Source organism: Oncorhynchus keta, chromosome 29, assembly GCF_023373465.1.
Source record: "Oncorhynchus keta strain PuntledgeMale-10-30-2019 chromosome 29, Oket_V2, whole genome shotgun sequence".
Classification (NCBI taxonomy): Eukaryota; Metazoa; Chordata; class Actinopteri; order Salmoniformes; family Salmonidae; genus Oncorhynchus; species Oncorhynchus keta.
This window is the reverse complement of record NC_068449.1, coordinates 32,088,936-32,107,879: the sequence shown is the minus strand read 5'-3', so window position 1 is coordinate 32,107,879 and position 18,944 is coordinate 32,088,936. Positions and strand designations below refer to the sequence as shown.

General features: G+C 53.5%; 2 protein-coding genes across 5 annotated transcripts in view; both read right to left on the bottom strand.

The window, feature by feature from the left end:
• The window catches only part of LOC118362193 (A-kinase anchor protein 6-like), a 215,816-nt gene that overhangs the window by 128,411 nt on the left and 68,461 nt on the right, over positions 1-18,944 (bottom strand). The gene's annotated exons all lie outside the window — the stretch shown is intronic.
• LOC127913635 (zinc finger CCCH domain-containing protein 13-like) lies at positions 325-3,185 on the bottom strand. 2 transcript variants are annotated; one of them, XM_052486447.1, is made up of 2 exons: positions 751-3,185; positions 325-648 (listed from the first exon to the last, which is right to left on the bottom strand). In XM_052486447.1, the coding sequence occupies exon 1, from the start codon at positions 2,792-2,794 to the stop codon at positions 1,868-1,870; it is 927 nt and encodes a 308-aa protein (XP_052342407.1). In that variant the 5' UTR covers positions 2,795-3,185; the 3' UTR covers positions 325-648; positions 751-1,867. The 2 variants fall into 2 exon arrangements, with proteins under 2 accessions (XP_052342407.1, XP_052342406.1); XM_052486446.1 differs by having other exon boundaries at positions 794-3,185.

The following is an 18,944-nucleotide window of genomic DNA, read 5'->3' as shown; positions in this document are numbered from 1 at the left end:
TCTCTCGTATCTATCTCTCTCTCTCATATCTATCTCTCTCTCTCGTATCTATCTCTCTCTCTCGCATCTCCCTCTCTCTCTCTCTCTCTCTCTCTCTCTCGTATCTCTGTCTCTCTCTCTCTCCTATCTCTCTCTCTCGTATCTCTCTCTCTCTCTCGTATCTCTCTCAATTCAATTCAATTTACTTTATTGTCATGGCAAGTTCATTATTACTTACATTGTCAAAGTATACATATCGAAAAATAAAAATATATATTTATATATAAAATATATATATGTATAATTTAATTATAATAATAATAGTAGTAGTGGACATGGGAGTGGACATGGGATTACCATTAACAACAACTACAACAACAATATTGATGCGAACAACAATACATTAAAGCAATGGTAGTAGACCAGTGTCAACATGACTGAGAAGACACATGACCTGGTAGTAGACCAGTGTAAACATGACTGAGAAGACACATGACCTGGTAGTGGACCAGTGTCAACATGACTGAGAAGACACATGACCTGGTAGTAGACCAGTGTCAACATGACTGAGAAGACACATGACCTGGTAGTAGACCAGTGTCAACATGACTGAGAAGACACATGACCTGGTAGTAGACCAGTGTCAACATGACTGAGAAGACACATGACCTGGTAGTAGACCAGTGTCAACATGACTGAGAAGACACATGACCGAGAAGACACATGACGTGGTAGTGGACCAGTGTCAACATGACTCAGAAGACACATGACCTGGTAGTAGACCAGTGTCAACATGACTGAGAAGACACATGACCTGGTAGTAGACCAGTGTCAACATGACTGAGAAGACACATGACCTGGTAGTAGACCAGTGTCAACATGACTGAGAAGACACATGACCTGGTAGTAGACCAGTGTCAACATGACTGAGAAGACACATGACCTGGTAGTAGACCAGTGTCAACATGACTGAGAAGACACATGACCTGGTAGTAGACCAGTGTCAACATGACTGAGAAGACACATGACCGAGAAGACACATGACGTGGTAGTGGACCAGTGTCAACATGACTGAGAAGACACATGACCTGGTAGTAGACCAGTGTCAACATGACTGAGAAGACACATGACCTGGTAGTGGACCAGTGTCAACATGACTGAGAAGACACATGACCTGGTAGTAGACCAGTGTCAACATGACTGAGAAGACACATGACGTGGTAGTGGACCAGTGTCAACATGACTGAGAAGACACATGACCTGGTAGTGGACCAGTGTCAACATGACTGAGAAGACACATGACGTGGTAGTAGACCAGTGTCAACATGACTGAGAAGACACATGACGTGGTAGTGGACCAGTGTCAACATGACTGAGAAGACACATGACATGGTAGTGGACCAGTGTCAACATGACTGAGAAGACACATGACCTGGTAGTAGACCAGTGTCAACATGACTGAGAAGACACATGACGTGGTAGTAGACCAGTGTCAACATGACTGAGAAGACACATGACCTGGTAGTAGACCAGTGTCAACATGACTGAGAAGACACATGACCTGGTAGTGGACCAGTGTCAACATGACTTCGAAGACACATGACGTGGTATGAAAGACAAAACAAAACAACGTTACTTTGCACTTTTCACTGGCCGTCCCTCAGGTTGTGGCAGGAGGACACATATTTGGCTGCCAAAACTGTCCATTTTGGCTTTTCTTCTCTCTCTCTCTCGCTCTCTCTCTCATCTGTCTCTCTTGCATCTCTATCTTTCTCTCTCTCTCGCATATTTACATTTACATTTAAGTCATTTAGCAGACGCTCTTATCCAGAGCGACTCTCTCTTTCTTTTGCATCTCTCGCTCTCGTATCTCTCTCTCTCATCTCTCTCACTTTCGCTTGCATATCTCTCTCTCTCTTGCATATCTCTCTCTCTCTTGCATATGTCTCTCTCTCTTGCATATGTCTCTCTCTCTTGCATATTTCTCTCTCTCTTGCATATTTCTCTCTCTCTTGCATATGTCTCTCTCTCTTGCACATGTCTCTCTCTCTTGCATATGACTCTCTCTCTTGCATATCTCTCTCTCTCTTGCATATTTCTCCCTCTCTTGCATATTTTTCTCTCTCTTGCATATTTTTCTCTCTCTTGCATATTTCTCTCTCTCTTGCATATCTCTCTCTCTCTTGCATATTTCTCTCTCTCTTGCATATTTTCTCTCTCTTGCATATTTCTCTCTCTCTTGCATATGTCTCTCTCTCTTGCATATTTCTCTCTCTCTTGCATATGTCTCTCTCTCTTGCATATTTCTCTCTCTCTTGCATATGTCTCTCTCTCTTGCATATGTCTCTCTCTCTTGCATATCTCTCTCTCTCTTGCATATCTCTCTCTCTCTTGCATATTTCTCTCTCTCTTGCATATTTCTCTCTCTCTTGCATATCTCTCTCTCTCTTGCATATCTCTCTCTCTCTTGCATATGTCTCTCTCTCTTGCATATTTCTCTCTCTCTTGCATATTTCTCTCTCTCTTGCATATCTCTCTCTCTCTTGCATATGTCTCTCTCTCTTGCATATCTCTCTCTCTCTTGCATATTTCTCTCTCTCTTGCATATTTCTCTCTCTCTTGCATATGTCTCTCTCTCTTGCATATGTCTCTCTCTCTTGCATATTTCTCTCTCTCTTGCATATGTCTCTCTCTCTTGCATATTTCTCTCTCTCTTGCATATGTCTCTCTCTCTTGCATATGTCTCTCTCTCTTGCATATCTCTCTCTCTCTTGCATATCTCTCTCTCTCTTGCATATCTCTCTCTCTCTTGCATATTTCTCTCTCTCTTGCATATTTCTCTCTCTCTTGCATTTCTCTCCCTCTCTCTTTCTTATTTAAAAAAATACATTGCATTAATGTCCTGTCTGCGTGCAGTAGGCTAGCAGTAAGCTGCTCATATTAGCCAGTGAGATAGGTACATTACAGCAGAATTGTCCCAGTCAATGGAAATCAACAGACACTGAGACTAGAACACAATCCCCCAGGACAGGGACATTATGTGCGTTTCCTTTTCATCCTCCCTCTCCACCAGTAAAGCTTTCAACCAAGATGAATACACAGCCCCTGGTCACAACAGCATTAACGGCAGGGCCTAGCGTGTCACAGAATGGGTTTGTGGGCCAGTGTAATGCGCCAGGCAGGCAGGCAGAAGGAAAAGCATATGAATAACATGAATGAACAACATCCCTTCTCTTCCCATCTATCCCCTCCGAACTTCTCCCAGGGAAAGAGAGAGAGAAGCAGAGAGAGAGAGAGAGAAAGAGACAGGCGGAGAAAGGAGAGAGATAAAAAAGAAGAGAGGAAGAAAGAGACAGAGACAGGAAGGATGGAGGGAAGGAAGGCTCTGCTCGTCAGTAGCGTCACACTTGACTAGGCCCCTGAGACGCTCCCAGTAGAACCTTCAGCTGCCAGCTGTCTGTTGCCATGAGGATGAAGTCATCTCCAGAGGCCCGCATGCTAATGTAATCAATCACCTCCCTGTGTGACACGTATCATCTCAGGTGGCGCGCCTGGCTGCCTCTCTCTCAGCCCCACAGCCCCAACCTCAGCCTGGCTGCCTCTCTCTCAGCCTCACAGCCTCAGCTTTTCTCTCAGTCCCAGCCTCAGCCCCAGCCCCACAGCCCCAACCTCAGCCTGGCTGCCTCTCTCTCAGCCTCACAGCCTCAGCATTTCTCTCAGTCCCAGCCTCAGCCCCAGCCTCACAGCTCCAACCTCAGCCTGGCTGCCTCTCTCTCAGGCTCTCACCCTCAGCTTTTCTCTCAGTCCCAGCCTCAGTCCCACAGCCCCAACCTCAGCCTGGCTGCCTCTCTCTCAGCCTCACAGCCTCAGCCCCAGCCTCAAAGCCCCCCCCTCAGCCTGGCTGCCTCTCTCTCAGCCTCACAGCCTCAGCTTTTCTCTCAGTCCCAGCCTCAGCCCCAGCCTCACAGCTCCAACCTCAGCCTGGCTGCCTCTCTCTCTCAGCCTCTCACCCTCAGCATTTCTCTCAGTCCCAGCCTCAGCCCCAGCCTCACAGCTCCAACCTCAGCCTGGCTGCCTCTCTCTCAGCCTCTCACCCTCAGCTTTTCTCTCAGTCCCAGCCTCAGTCCCACAGCCCCAACCTCAGCCTGGCTGCCTCTCTCTCAGCCTCACAGCCTCAGCCCCAGCCTCAAAGCCCCCCTCAGCCTGGCTGCCTCTCTCTCAGCCTCACAGCCTCAGCTTTTCTCTCAGCCTCACAGGCTCAGCCTGGCTGCCTCTCTCTCAGCCTCACAGCCTCAGCTTTTCTCTCAGTCCCAGCCTCAGCCCCAGCCTCACAGCTCCAACCTCAGCCTGGCTGCCTCTCTGTCTCAGCCTCTCACCCTCAGCATTTCTCTCAGTCCCAGCCTCAGCCCCACAGCTCCAACCTCAGCCTGGCTGCCTCTCTCTCAGCCTCTCACCCTCAGCTTTTCTCTCAGTCCCAGCCTCAGCCCCACAGCCCCAACCTCAGCCTGGCTGCCTCTCTCTCAGCCTCACAGCCTCAGCCCCAGCCTCACAGCCCCCTCAGCCTGGCTGCCTCTCTCTCAGCCTCAGCTTTTCTCTCAGTCCCAGCCTGGATGCCTCTCTCTCAGCCTCACAGGCTCAGCCTGGCTGCCTCTCTCTCAGCCTCACAGCCTCAGCTTTTCTCTCAGTCCCAGCCTCAGCCTCACAGCCCCAACCTCAGCCTGGCTGCCTCTCTCTCAGCCTCACAGCCTCAGCATTTCTCTCAGTCCCAGCCTCACAGCCCCAACCTCAGCCTGGCTGCCTCTCTCTCAGCCTCATAGCCTCAGCTTCTCTCCCAGACTCACAGTCCCAACCTCAGCCTGGCTGTCTCTCACTCAGCCTCACAGCCTCAGCTTCTCTCCCAGCCTCACAGCCCCAATCTTAGCCTCTGTCTCAGTCTGAGCTTCAGCCTCACAACTAGGCTTGGGCAATATACCATTTATACCGTATACCGGGTATTTCGAAATAACTACAGTATTTTTCAGGGGCTGCAGGGGTGCGTGCTATGCTTATAACTAGTTAAATATAGTTAAATATAACTATAAGAAATGTAAGATGTGTCAAATAAATTATATCAATCTCAGGGTTTCCTGCTATGCATTTGGTTGGCTGACTTGCTAGGTAAGTGGCTAGATGTCAAGATGTCAAACTTCTTGGTTCCAGCAGAGATATTCAATCCCCTCCTGGATCAACATCTCTGTTGCCTAAATTGTTTTGTGCTTCCGCCAATTATTTTTAGATACAGTTGAAGTCGGAAGTTTACATACACCTTTCATACACCCCAGGCACTCGAGCTTAATGATGAGCTTGGAGGGTACTATGGCGTTGAATGCTGAGCTGTAGTCAATAAACAGCATTCTTGCATACAGTTGAAGTCGGAAATTTACATACACCCGTAGCCAAACACATGTCAACTCAGTTTTTCACGATTCCTGACATTCAATTCTAGAAAAAAATCCGTCTTGGGTCAGTTAGGATCACCACTTTATTTTAAGAATGTGAAATGTCAGAATAATAGTAGAGAGAATTATTTATTTCAGCTTTTATTTCTTTCATCACATTCCCAGTTGGTCAGTGTACTTACACTCAATTAGCATTTGGTAGCATTGCCTTTAAATTGTTAAACTTGGGTCAAACGTTTCAGGTAGCCTTCCACAAGCTTCCCACAATAAGTTTGGTGAATTTTGGCCCATTCCTCCTGACAGAGCTGGTGTAACTGAGTCAGGTTTGTAGGCCTCCTTGCTCGCACACACTTTTTCAGTTCTGCCTACAGGGCTTTGTGATGGCCACTCTAATATCTTGACTTTGTTGTCCTTAAGCCATTTTGCCACAACTTTGAAAGTATGCTTGGGGTCATTGTCCATTTGGAAAACCCATTTGCGACCAAGCTTTAACTTCCTGACTGATGTCTTGAGATGTTGCTTCAATATATCCACATCATTTTCCTATACATTTACATTTACATTTAAGTCATTTAGCAGACGCTCTTATCCAGAGCGACTTACAAATTGGTGCATTCACCTTATGACATCCATCTCATGATGCCATCTATTTTGTGAAGTGCACCAACCCCACAACATGATGCTGCCACCCCCGTGCTTCACGGTTGGGATGGTATTCTTCGGCTTGCAAGCCTCCCCCTTTTTCCTCCAAACATAACAATGGTCATTCTGGCAAAACAGTTCTATTTTTGTTTCATCAGACCAGAGGACATTTCTTCAAAAAGTATGATCGTTGTCCCCATGTGCAGTTGCAAACCGTAGTCTGGCTTTTTTATGGCGGTTTTGGAGCAGTGGCTTCTTCCTTGCTGAGTGGCCTTTCAGGTTATATCGATATAGGACTCGTTTTACTGTGGATATAGATACTTTTGTACCAGTTTTCTCCAGCATCTTCACAAGGTCAGAATGCGTCTCCTTCCTGAGTGGTATGACGGCTGCATGGTCCCATGGTGTTTATACTTGCATACTATTGTTTGTACAGATGAACATGGTACCTTCAGGCGTTCGGAAATTGCTCCCAAGGATGAATCAGACTTGTGGAGGTCTACAATTTTTTCTGAGGTCTTGGCTGATTTCTTTTGATTTTCCCATGATGTCAAGCAAAGAGGCACTGAGTTTGAAGGTAGGCCTTGAAATACATCCACAGATACAACTCCAATTGACTCAAATTATGTAAATTAGCCTATTAGAAGCTTCTAAAGCCATGACATAATTTTCTGGAATTTTCCAAGCTGTTTAAAGGCAGATTCAACTTAGTGTATGTAGACTTCTGACCCACTGGAATTGTGATACAGTGAATTATAAGTGAAATAATCTGTCTGTAAACAATTGTTAGAGAAATTACTTGCATCATGCACAAAGTAGATGTCCTATTCGACTTGCCAAAACTATAGTTTATTAACAAGAAATTTGTGGAGTGGTTGAAAAATGAGTTTTAGTGACTGTGTATGTAAACTTCCGACTCCAACTGTGCGCACATCTATTATTTTGTTTTAAATTGCACCCCTTGTTTGCACATTCGGTAATACCGTATACCCCGGTATGGTACAGAAACGGTATCACGGTATGAAAATCTGGATACGTCAAACCCTACTCACAACCCCAGCCCTAACTTCTCTCTCTGTCCCAGCCTCAGTCCCAGCCCTAACTTCTCTCTCTGTCCCAGCCTCAGCCCCAGCCCTAACTTCTCTCTCTGTCCCAGCCTCAGCCCCAGCCCTAACTTCTCTCTCTGTCCCAGCCTCAGTCCCAGCCCTAACTTCTCTCTCTGTCCCAGCCTCAGCCCCAGCCCTAACTTCTCTCTCTGTCCCAGCCTCAGCCCCAGCCCCAGCCCTAACTTCTCTCTCTGTCCCAGCCTCAGCCCCAGCCCTAACTTCTCTCTCTGTCCCAGCCTCAGTCCCAGCCCTAACTTCTCTCTCTGTCCCAGCCTCAGTCCCAGCCCTAACTTCTCTCTCTGTCCCAGCCTCAGTCCCAGCCCTAACTTCTCTCTCAGTCCCACTCCTAACTTCTCTCTCAGTCCCAGCCTCAACCCCAGCCCTAACTTCTCTCTCAGTCCCAGCCTCAACCCCAGCCCTAACTTCTCTCTCAGTCCCAGCCCTAACTTCCCTCTCAGTCCCAGCCCTAACTTCTCTCTCAGTCCCAGCCCTAACTTCTCTCTCAGTCCCAGCCTCAACCCCAGCCCTAACTTCTCTCTTAGGTCCAGCCTCAGTCCCAGCCCTAACTTCTCTCTCAGTCCCAGCCTCAACCCCAGCCCTAACTTCTCTCTCAGCCCCAGCCCTAACTTCTCTCTCAGTCCCAGCCTCAACCCCAGCCCTAACTTCTCTCTCTCTCAGCCCCAGCCCTAACTTCTCTCTCAGCCCCAGCCCTAACTCTCTCTCTCAGTCCCAGCCTCAACCCCAGCCCTAACTTCTCTCAGTTCAGCCTCAGCCCCAGCCCTAACTTCTCTCTCAGCCCCAGTCTCTATGTCCCAGCCTCAGCCCCAGCCATAACTTCTCTCTCAGTCCCAGCCTCAACCCCAGCCCGAACTTCTCTCTCAGCCCCAGCCCTAACTTCTCTCTCAGTCCCAGCCTCAACCCCAGCCCTAACTTCTCTCAGTCCCAGCCTCAGTCCCAGCCTCAGCCCTAACTTCTCTCTATGTCCCAGCCTCAGCCATAACTTCTCTCTCAGTCCCAGCCTCAACCCCAGCCCTAACTTCTCTCTCAGCCCCAGCCTAACTTCTCTCTCTCAGTCCCAGCCTCAACCCCAGCCCTAATCTCTCTCTCTCAGTCCCAGCCTCAGCCCCAGCCCTAACTTCTCTCTCAGTCCCAGCCTCAACCCCAGCCCTAACTTCTCTCTCAGTCCCAGCCTCAACCACAGCCCTAACTTCTCTCTCAGCACAGCCCTAACTTCTCTCTCAGTCCCACTCCTAACTTCTCTCTCAGTCCCAGCCTCAGCCCCAGCCCTAACTTCTCTCTCAGTCCCAGCTTCAACCCCAGCCCTAACTTCTCTCTCAGTCCCAGCCCTAACTTCCCTCTCAGTCCCAGCCCTAACTTCTCTCTCAGTCCCAGCCCTAACTTCTCTCTCAGTCCCAGCCTCAACCCCAGCCCTAACTTCTCTCTCAGTTCCAGCCTCAGCCCCAGCCCTAACTTCTCTCTCAGCCCCAGCCCTAACTTCTCTCTCAGTCCCAGCCTCAACCCCAGCCCTAACTTCTCTCTCAGTCCCAGCCTCAACCCCAGCCCTAACTTCTCTCTCAGTCCCAGCCTCAGCCCCAGCCCTAACTTCTCTCTCAGCCCCAGCCCTAACTTCTCTCTCAGTCCCAGCCTCAACCCCAGCCCTAACTTCTCTCTCAGTTCCAGCCTCAGCCCCAGCCTAACTTCTCTCTCAGCCCCAGCCCTAACTTCTCTCTATGTCCCAGCCTCAACCCCAGCCCTAACTTCTCTCTCAGTTCCAGCCTCAGCCCCAGCCCTAACTTCTCTCTCAGCCCCCCTAACTTCTCTCTATGTCCCAGCCTCAGCTCCACTCCTAACTTCTCTCTCAGTCCTAGCCTCAACCCCAGCCCTAACTTCTCTCTCAGTCCCAGCCTCAACCCCAGCCCTAACTTCTCTCTCAGTCCCAGCCTCAGTCCCAGCCCTAACTTCTCTCTCAGCCCCAGCCCTAACTTCTCTCTCAGTCCCAGCCTCAACCCCAGCCCTAACTTCTCTCTCAGTCCCAGCCTCAGTCCCAGCCCTAACTTCTCTCTCAGCCCCAGTCCTAACTTCTCTCTCAGTCCCAGCCCTAACTTCTCTCTCAGTCCCAGCCTCAACCCCAGCCCTAACTTCTCTCTCAGTCCCAGTCTCAACCCCAACCCTAACTTCTCTCTCAGTTCTAGCATCAGCCCCAGCCCTAACTTCTCTCTCAACCCCAGCCCTAACTTCTCTCAGTTCCAGACTCAGCCCCAGCCCTAACTTCTCTCTCAGCCCCAGCCCTAACTTCTCTCTATGTCCCAGCCCTAACTTCTCTCTATGTCCCAGCCTCAACCCCAGCCCTAACTTCTCTCTCAGTCCCAGCCTCAACCCCAGCCCTAACTTCTCTCTCAGTTCTAGCCTCAGCCCCAGCCCTAACTTCTCTCTCAACCCCAGCCCTAACTTCTCTCTCAGTTCCAGACTCAGCCCCAGCCTAACTTCTATCTCAGTCCCAGCCCTAACTTCTCTCTCAGTCCCAGCCTCAGCCCCAGCCATAACTTGTCTCTCAGTCCCAGCCTCAACCCCAGCCCTAACTTCTCTCTCAGCCCCAGCCCTAACTTCTCTCTCAGTCCCAGCCTCAACCCCAGCCCTAACTTCTCTCTCAGTCCCAGCCCTAACTTCTCTCTCTGTCCCAGCCCTAACTTCTCTCTCAGTCCCAGCCTCAATCACAGCCCTAATTTCTCTCTCAGTCCCAGCCTCAACCCCAGCCCTAACTTCTCTCTCTGTCCCAGCCTCAGTCCCAGCCTAACTTCTCTCTCAGCCGGAGTCCTAACTTCTCTCTCAGTCCCAGCCTCAACCCCAGCCCTAACTTCTCTCTCAGTCCCAGCCTCAGTCCCAGCCCTAACTTCTCTCTCAGCCCCAGTCCTAACTTCTCTCTCAGTCCCAGCCCTAACTTCTCTCTCAGTCCCAGCCTCAACCCCAGCCCTAACTTCTCTCTCAGTCCCAGCCTCAACCCCAGCCCTAACTTCTCTCTCAGTTCTAGCCTCAGCCCCAGCCCTAACTTCTCTCTCAACCCCAGCCCTAACTTCTCTCTCAGTTCCAGACTCAGCCCCAGCCCTAACTTCTCTCTCAGCCCCAGCCCTAACTTCTCTCTATGTCCCAGCCCTAACTTCTCTCTCAGTCCCAGCCTCAACACCAGCCCTAACTTCTCTCTCAGTCCCAGCCCTAACTTCTCTCTCAGTCCCAGCCTCAGCCCCAGCCATAACTTCTCTCTCAGTCCCAGCCTCAACCCCAGCCCTAACTTCTCTCTCAGCCCCAGCCCTAACTTCTCTCTCAGTCCCAGCCTCAACCCCAGCCCTAACTTCTCTCTCAGTCCCAGCCCTAACTTCTCTCTCTGTCCCAGCCCTAACTTCTCTCTCAGTCCCAGCCTCAATCCCAGCCCTAACTTCTCTCTCAGTCCCAGCCTCAACCCCAGCCCTAACTTCTCTCTCAGTCCCAGCCTCAGTCCCAGCCTCAGCCCCAGCCCTAACTTCTCTCTCAGTCCCAGCCTCAACCCCAGCCCTAACTTCTCTCTCAGCCCCAGCCCTAACTTCTCTCTCAGTCCCAGCCTCAACCACAGCCCTAACTTCTCTCTCAGTCCCAGCCTCAGTCCCAGCCCTAACTTCTCTCTCAGTCCCAGCCCTAACTTCTCTCTCAGTCCCAGCCCTAACTTCTCTCTCAGCACAGCCCTAACTTCTCTCTCAGTCCCACTCCTAACTTCTCTCTCAGTCCCAGCCTCAGCCCCAGCCCTAACTTCTCTCTCAGTCCCAGCTTCAACCCCAGCCCTAACTTCTCTCTCAGTCCCAGCCCTAACTTCCCTCTCAGTCCCAGCCCTAACTTCTCTCTCAGTCCCAGCCCTAACTTCTCTCTCAGTCCCAGCCTCAACCCCAGCCCTAACTTCTCTCTCAGTCCCAGCCTCAGCCCCAGCCCTAACTTCTCTCTCAGCCCCAGCCCTAACTTCTCTCTCAGTCCCAGCCTCAACCCCAGCCCTAACTTCTCTCTCAGTCCCAGCCTCAACCCCAGCCCTAACTTCTCTCTCAGTTCCAGCCTCAGCCCCAGCCCTAACTTCTCTCTCAGTCCCAGCCTCAACCCCAGCCCTAACTTCTCTCTCAGTTCCAGCCTCAGCCCCAGCCCTAACTTCTCTCTCAGCCCCAGCCCTAACTTCTCTCTATGTCCCAGCCTCAGCCCCCTCCTAACTTCTCTCTCAGTCCTAGCCTCAACCCCAGCCCTAACTTCTCTCTCAGTCCCAGCCTCAACCCCAGCCCTAACTTCTCTCTCTGTCCCAGCCTCAGTCCCAGCCCTAACTTCTCTCTCAGCCGGAGTCCTAACTTCTCTCTCAGTCCTAGCCTCAACCCCAGCCCTAACTTCTCTCTCAGTCCCAGCCTCAACCCCAGCCCGAACTTCTCTCTCAGCCCCAGCCTAACTTCTCTCTCAGTCCCAGCCTCAACCCCAGCCCTAACTTCTCTCTCAGTCCCAGCCTCAGTCCCAGCCTCAGCCCCAGCCCTAACTTCTCTCTCAGTCCCAGCCTCAACCCCAGCCCTAACTTCTCTCTCAGCCCCAGCCCTAACTTCTCTCTCAGTCCCAGCCTCAACCCCAGCCCTAACTTCTCTCTCAGTCCCAGCCTCAGCCCCAGCCCTAACTTCTCTCTCAGTCCCAGCCTCAACCCCAGCCCTAACTTCTCTCTCAGTCCCAGCCCTAACTTCTCTCTCAGTCCCAGCCTCAACCACAGCCCTAACTTCTCTCTCAGCACAGCCCTAACTTCTCTCTCAGTCCCATCCCCTCCCTCTCAGTCCCAGCCTAACTTCTCTCTCAGTCCCAGCCCTAACTCCTCTCTCAGTCCCAGCCTCAACCCCAGCCCTAACTTCTCTCTCAGGCCCAGCCTCAGTCCCAGCCCTAACTTCTCTCTCAGCCCCAGTCCTAACTTCTCTCTCAGTCCCAGCCTCAACCCCAGCCCTAACTTCTCTCTCAGTCCCAGCCTCAACCCCAGCCCTAACTTCTCTCTCAGTCCCAGCCCTAACTTCTCTCTCAGTCCCAGCCCTAACTTCTCTCTCAGCACAGCCCTAACTTCTCTCTCAGTCCCACTCCTAACTTCTCTCTCAGTCCCAGCCTCAGCCCCAGCCCTAACTTCTCTCTCAGTCCCAGCTTCAACCCCAGCCCTAACTTCTCTCTCAGTCCCAGCCCTAACTTCCCTCTCAGTCCCAGCCCTAACTTCTCTCTCAGTCCCAGCCCTAACTTCTCTCTCAGTCCCAGCCTCAACCCCAGCCCTAACTTCTCTCTCAGGTCCAGCCTCAGTCCCAGCCCTAACTTCTCTCTCAGTCCCAGCCTCAGCCCCAGCCCTAACTTCTCTCTCAGCCCCAGCCCTAACTTCTCTCTATGTCCCAGCCCTAACTTCTCTCTCAGTCCCAGCCTCAACACCAGCCCTAACTTCTATCTCAGTCCCAGCCCTAACTTCTCTCTATGTCCCAGCCTCAACCCCAGCCTAACTTCTCTCTCAGTTCAGCCTCAGCCCCAGCTCTCTCAGCCCCAGTCCTAACTTCTCTCTATGTCCCAGCCTCAGTCCCAGCCCTAACTCTCTCCAGCCTCACCCCAGCCCTAACTTCTCTCTCAGTCCCAGCCTCAACCCCAGCCTAACTTCTCTCTCAGTCCCAGCCTCAGCCCCAGCTCCTAACTCTCTCTCAGTCCCAGCCTCAACCCCAGCCCTAACTTCTCTCTCTCCCAGCCCTAACTTCTCTCTCAGTCCCAGCCTCAGCCCCAGCCCTAACTTCTCTCTCAGTCAGCCTCTCAGCCCCAGCCCTAACTTCTCTCTCAGTCAGCCTCAGCCCCAGCCCTAACTTCTCTCTCAGTCCCAGCCTCAGTCCCAGCCTAACTTCTCTCTCAGTCCCAGCCCTAACTTCTCTCTCAGTCCCAGCCTCAGCCCCAGCCTAACTTCTCTCTCAGTCCCAGCCTCAACCCCAGCCCTAACTTCTCTCTCAGTCCCAGCCTCAGCCCCAGCCTAACTTCTCCCAGTCCCAGCCCTAACTTCTCTCTCAGTCCCAGCCTCAACCCCAGCCCTAACTTCTCTCTCAGTCCCAGCCTCAGCCCCAGCCCTAACTTCTCTCTCAGTCCCAGCCTCTCAGTCCCAGCCTCAGCCCCAGCCCTAACTTCTCTCTCAGTCCCAGCCTCAGTCCCAGCCCTAACTTCTTCTCTCTCAGCCCCAGCCCTAACTTCTCTCTCTCAGTCAGCCTCAGCCCCAGCCCTAACTTCTCTCTCAGTCCCAGCCTCAGCCCTTCTCTCTCAGCCCTAACTCTCTCTCAGTCCCAGCCCCAGCCCTAACTTCTCTCTCAGTCCCAGCCTCAACCCCAGCCCTAACTTCTCTCTCAGTCCCAGCCTCAGCCCCAGCCCTAACTTCTCTCTCAGCCCCAGCCCTAACTTCTCTCTCAGTCCCAGCCTCAGCCCCAGCCTAACTTCTCTCTCAGTCCCAGCCTCAACCCCAGCCCTAACTTCTCTCTCAGCCCCAGCCCTAACTTCTCTCTCAGTCCCAGCCTCAGCCCCAGCCCTAACTCTCTCTCAGTCCCAGCCTCAACCCCAGCCCTAACTCTCTCTCAGTCCCAGCCCTAACTTCTCTCTCAGTCCCAGCCTCAGCTTCTCTCTCAGTCCCAGCCTAACTTCTCTCTCAGTCCCAGCCTCAAGCCCTTCTCTCTCAGTCCCAGCCTCAACCCCAGCCCTAACTTCTCTCTCAGTCCCAGCCTCAACCCCAGCCTAACTTCTCTCTCAGTCCCCCTAACTTCTCTCTCAGTCTCAACCCCAGCCCTAACTTCTCTCTCTCTCTCAGTCCCAGCCCTAACTTCTCTCTCAGTCCCAGCCTCCCAGCCCTAACTCTCTCTCAGTCCCAGCCTCCCAGCCCTAACTTTCTCCTCTAACTTCTCTCTCAGTCCCAGCCTCAACCCCCCTAACTTCTCTCTCAGTCCCAGCCTCAACCCCAGCCCTAACTTCTTCTCTCTCCCAGCCTCAGCCCCAGCCCTAACTTCTCTCTCAGTCCCAGCCTCAACCCCAGCCCTAACTTCCCTCAGCCCCAGCCCTTCTTCTCTCTCAGTCCCAGCCTCACCCCAGCCCTAACTTCTCTCTCAGCCTCAGCCCCAGCCCTAACTTCTCTCTCAGTCCCAGCCTCAACCCCAGCCCTAACTTCTCTCTCAGCCTCAGTCCCAGCCTCAGCCCCAGCCCTAACTTCTCTCTCAGTCCCAGCCCAGCCCAGCCCTAACTTCTCTCTCAGTCCCAGCCTCAACCCCAGCCCTAACTTCTCTCTCAGTCCCAGCCTCAACTTCCCCAGCCCTAACTCTCTCTCAGTCCCAGCCTCAGCCCCAGCCTAACTTCTCTCTCAGTCCCAGCCTCAACCCCAGCCCTAACTTCTCTCTCAGTCCCAGCCTAAGCCCTTCCTCTCAGTCCCAGCCTGTCCCAGCCCTAACTTCTCTCTCAGTCCCAGCCTCAGCCCCAGCCCTAACTTCTCTCTCAGTCCCAGCCTCAGCCCCAGCCCTAACTTCTCTCTCAGTCCCAGCCTCAGTCCCAGCCTCAGCCCTAACTCTCTCTCTCCCAGCCCCAGCCCTAACTTCTCTCTCAGCCCCAGCCCTAACTTCTCTCTCAGTCCCAGCCTCAGCCCCAGCCCTAACTCTCTCTCAGTCCCAGCCTCAACCCCAGCCCTAACTTCTCTCTCAGTCCCAGCCCTAACTTCTCTCTCAGTCCCAGCCTAACTTCTCTCTCAGTCCCCCTAACTCTCTCTCTCTCACTTCTCTCTCAGTCCCAGCCTCAGCCCCAGCCCTAACTTCTCTCTCAGTCCCAGCCTCAACCCCAGCCCTAACTTCTCTCTCTCAGTCCCAGCCTCAGTCCCAGCCCTAACTTCTCTCTCAGTCCCAGCCTCAGCCCCAGCCCTAACTTCTCTCTCAGTCCCAGCCTCAGCCCCAGCCCTAACTTCTCTCTCAGTCCCAGCCTCAACTTCTCTCTCAGCCCCAGCCCTAACTTCTCTCTCAGTCCCAGCCTCTAACTTCTCCCCAGCCCTAACTTCTCTCTCAGTCCCAGCCTCAGCCCCAGCCCTAACTCTCTCTCAGTCCCAGCCTCAACCCCAGCCCTAACTTCTCCTCAGCCCCAGCCCTAACTTCTCTCTCAGTCCCAGCCTCAACCCCAGCCCTAACTTCTCTCTCAGTCCCAGCCCTAACTTCTCTCTCAGTCCCAGCCTCTTCTCTCTCAGTCCCAGCCTCAACCCCAGCCCTAACTTCTCTCTCCCAGCCTCAACCCCAGCCCCTAACTTCTCTCTCAGTCCCAGCCTCAACCCCAGCCCTAACTTCTCTCTCAGTCCCAGCCTCACCCCAGCCCTAACTTCTCTCTCTCTCAGCCCCAGCCTCAGCCCCAGCCCTAACTTCTCTCTCCCAGTCCCAGCCTCAACCCCAGCCCTAACTTCTCTCTCAGTCCCAGTCCCAGCCTCAGCCCCAGCCCTAACTTCTCTCTCAGTCCCAGCCTCAGCCCCAGCCCCTAACTTCTCTCTCAGTCCCAGCCTCAGTCCCAGCCCTAACTTCTCTCTCAGTCCCAGCCTCAACCCCAGCCCTAACTTCTCTCTCAGTCCCAGCCTCAGTCCCAGCCCTAACTTCTCTCTCAGTCCCAGCCTCAGCCCCAGCCCTAACTTCTCTCTCAGTCCCAGCCTCAGCCCCAGCCTAACTTCTCTCTCTCAGTCCCAGCCCTAACTTCTCTCTCAGTCCCAGCCTCAACCCCAGCCTAACTTCTCTCTCAGTCCCAGCCTCAGCCCCAGCCCTAACTTCTCTCTCAGTCCCACTTCTCCTCAGTCCCAGCCTCAGCCCCAGCCCTAACTTCTCTCTCAGTCCCAGCCTCAGCCCCAGCCCTAACTTCTCTCTCAGTCCCAGCCTCAACCCCAGCCCTAACTTCTCTCTCAGTCCCAGCTCTCAGTCCCAGCCCTAACTCTCTCTCAGTCCCAGCCTCAACCCCAGCCCTAACTTCTCTCTCAGTCCCAGCCTCAACCCCAGCCCTAACTTCTCTCTCTCAGCCTCAGCCCCAGCCCTAACTTCTCCTCAGCCCCAGCCCTAACTTCTCTCTCAGTCCCAGCCTCAACCCCAGCCCTAACTTCTCTCTCAGTCCCAGCCTCAGCCCCAGCTCCCCTAACTTCTCTCTCAGTCCCAGCCTCAACCCCAGCCTAACTTCTCTCTCAGTCCCAGCCTCAGCCCAGCCCTAACTTCTCTCTCAGCCCCAGCCCTAACTTCTCTCTCAGTCCCAGCCTCAGCCCCAGCCCTAACTTCTCTCTCAGTCCCAGCCTCAGTCCCCCTAACTTCTCTCTCAGTCCCAGCCTCAACCCCAGCCCTAACTTCTCTCTCAGTCCCAGCCTCAGCCCCAGCCCTAACTTCTCTCTCAGTCCCAGCCTCAACCCCAGCCCTAACTTCTCTCTCAGTCCCAGCCCTAACTTCTCTCTCAGTCCCAGCCTCAGCCCCAGCCCTAACTTCTCTCTCAGTCCCAGCCTCAGCCCCAGCCCTAACTCTCTCTCTCAGTCCCAGCCTCAACCCCAGCCTAACTTCTCTCTCAGCCCCAGCCCTAACTTCTCTCTCAGTCCCAGCCTCAACTTCTCTCCCAGCCTAACTTCTCTCTCAGCACAGCCCACTTCTCTCTCAGTCCCAGCCCTAACTTCTCTCTCAGTCCCAGCCTCAGCCCCAGCCCTAACTTCTCTCTCAGTCCCAGCCTCAACCCCAGCCCTAACTTCTCTCCCCCAGTCCCAGCCCTAACTTCTCTCTCAGTCCCAGCCTAACTTCTCTCTCAGTCCCAGCCCTAACTTCTCTCTCAGTCCCAGCCTCAACCCCAGCCTAACTTCTCTCTCTCAGTCCCAGCCCTAACTTCTCTCTCAGTCCCAGCCTCAACCCCAGCCTAACTTCTCTCTCAGTCCCAGCCTCAACCCCAGCCCTAACTTCTCTCTCAGCCCCAGCCCTAACTTCTCTCTCAGTCCCAGCCTCAACCCCAGCCCTAACTTCTCTCTCAGTCCCAGCCTCAGCCCCAGCCCTAACTTCTCTCTCTGTCCCAGCCTCAGCCCCAGCCCTAACTTCTCTCTCAGTCCCAGCCTCAACCCCAGCCCTAACTTCTCTCTCAGTCCCAGCCTAACTTCTCTCTCAGTCCCAGCCTCAACCCCAGCCCTAACTTCTCTCTCAGTCCCAGCCTCAGCCCCAGCCCTAACTTCTCTCTCTGTCCCAGCCTCAGTCCCAGCCCTAACTTCTCTCTCTGTCCCAGCCTCAGTCCCAGCCCTAACTTCTCTCTCAGTCCCAGCCTCCTCAGTGTCCCAGCCCTAACTTCTCTCTCAGTCCCAGCCTCAACCCCAGCCTAACTTCTCTCTCAGTCCCAGCCTCAGCCCCAGCCTAACTTCTCTCTCAGTCCCAGCCTCAGCCCCAGCCCTAACTTCTCTCTCTCTCAGTCCCAGCCCCAGCCCTAACTTCTCTCTCAGTCCCAGCCTCAGTCCCAGCCCTAAAGCCCCTCCTCTCTCTCAGTCCCAGCCCTAACTTCTCTCTCAGTCCCAGCCTCAACCCCAGCCCTAACTTCTCTCTCAGTCCCAGCCTCAACCCCAGCCCTAACTTCTCTCTCAGTTCAGCCTCAGCCCCAGCCTAACTTCTCTCTCAACCCCAGCCCTAACTTCTCTCTCAGTTCCAGCCTCAGCTCCCAGCCTAACTTCTCTCTCAGCCCCAGCCCTAACTTCTCTCTATGTCCCAGCCCTAACTTCTCTCTCAGTCCCAGCCTCAGCCCTAACTTCTATCTCCCCAGCCCTAACTTCTCTCTCAGTCCCAGCCTCAGCCCCAGCCCTAACTTCTCTCTCAGTCCCAGCCTCAGCCCCAGCCCTAACTTCTCTCTCAGTCCCAGCCTCAGTCCCAGCCCTAACTTCTCTCTCAGTCCCAGCCCTCTCTCAGCCCCAGCCCTAACTTCTCTCTCAGTCCCAGCCTCAGCCCCAGCCCTAACTTCTCTCTCAGTCCCAGCCTCAACCACAGCCCTAACTTCTCCCTCAGTCCCAGCCCCTTCTCTCTCAGTCCCAGCCCTAACTTCTCTCTCAGCCCCAGCCCTAACTTCTCTCTCAGTCCCAGCCCTAACTTCTCTCTCAGTCCCAGCCCTAACTTCTCTCTCAGTCCCAGCCCTAACTTCTCTCTCAGTCCCAGCCCTAACTTCTCTCTCAGTCCCAGCCTCAACCCCAGCCCTAACTTCTCTCTCAGTCCCAGCCTCAACCCCAGCCCTAACTTCTCTCTCAGTCCCAGCCCTAACTTCTCTCTCAGCCCCAGCCCTAACTTCTCTCTATGTCCCAGCCCTAACTTCTCTCTCAGTCCCAGCCTCAGCCCCAGCCTAACTTCTCTCTCAGTCCCAGCCTCAACCCCAGCCCTAACTTCTCTCTCAGTCCCAGCCCTAACTTCCTCTCAGTCCCAGCCCTAACTTCTCTCCAGTCCCAGCCCTAACTTCTCTCTCAGTCCCAGCCTCAGCCCCAGCCCTAACTTCTCTCTCAGCCTCCCCAGCCCTAACTTCTCTCTCAGTCCCAGCCTCAGCCCCAGCCCTAACTTCTCTCTCAGTCCCAGCCTCAGCCCCAGCCCTAACTTCCTCTCAGCCCCAGCCTAACTTCTCTCTCAGTCCCAGCCTCAACCCCAGCCCTAACTTCTCTCTCAGTCCCAGCCTCAGCCCCAGCCCTAACTTCTCTCTCAGCCCCAGCCTAACTCTCTCTCAGTCCCAGCCTCAGCCCCAGCCCTAACTTCTCTCAGTCCCAGCC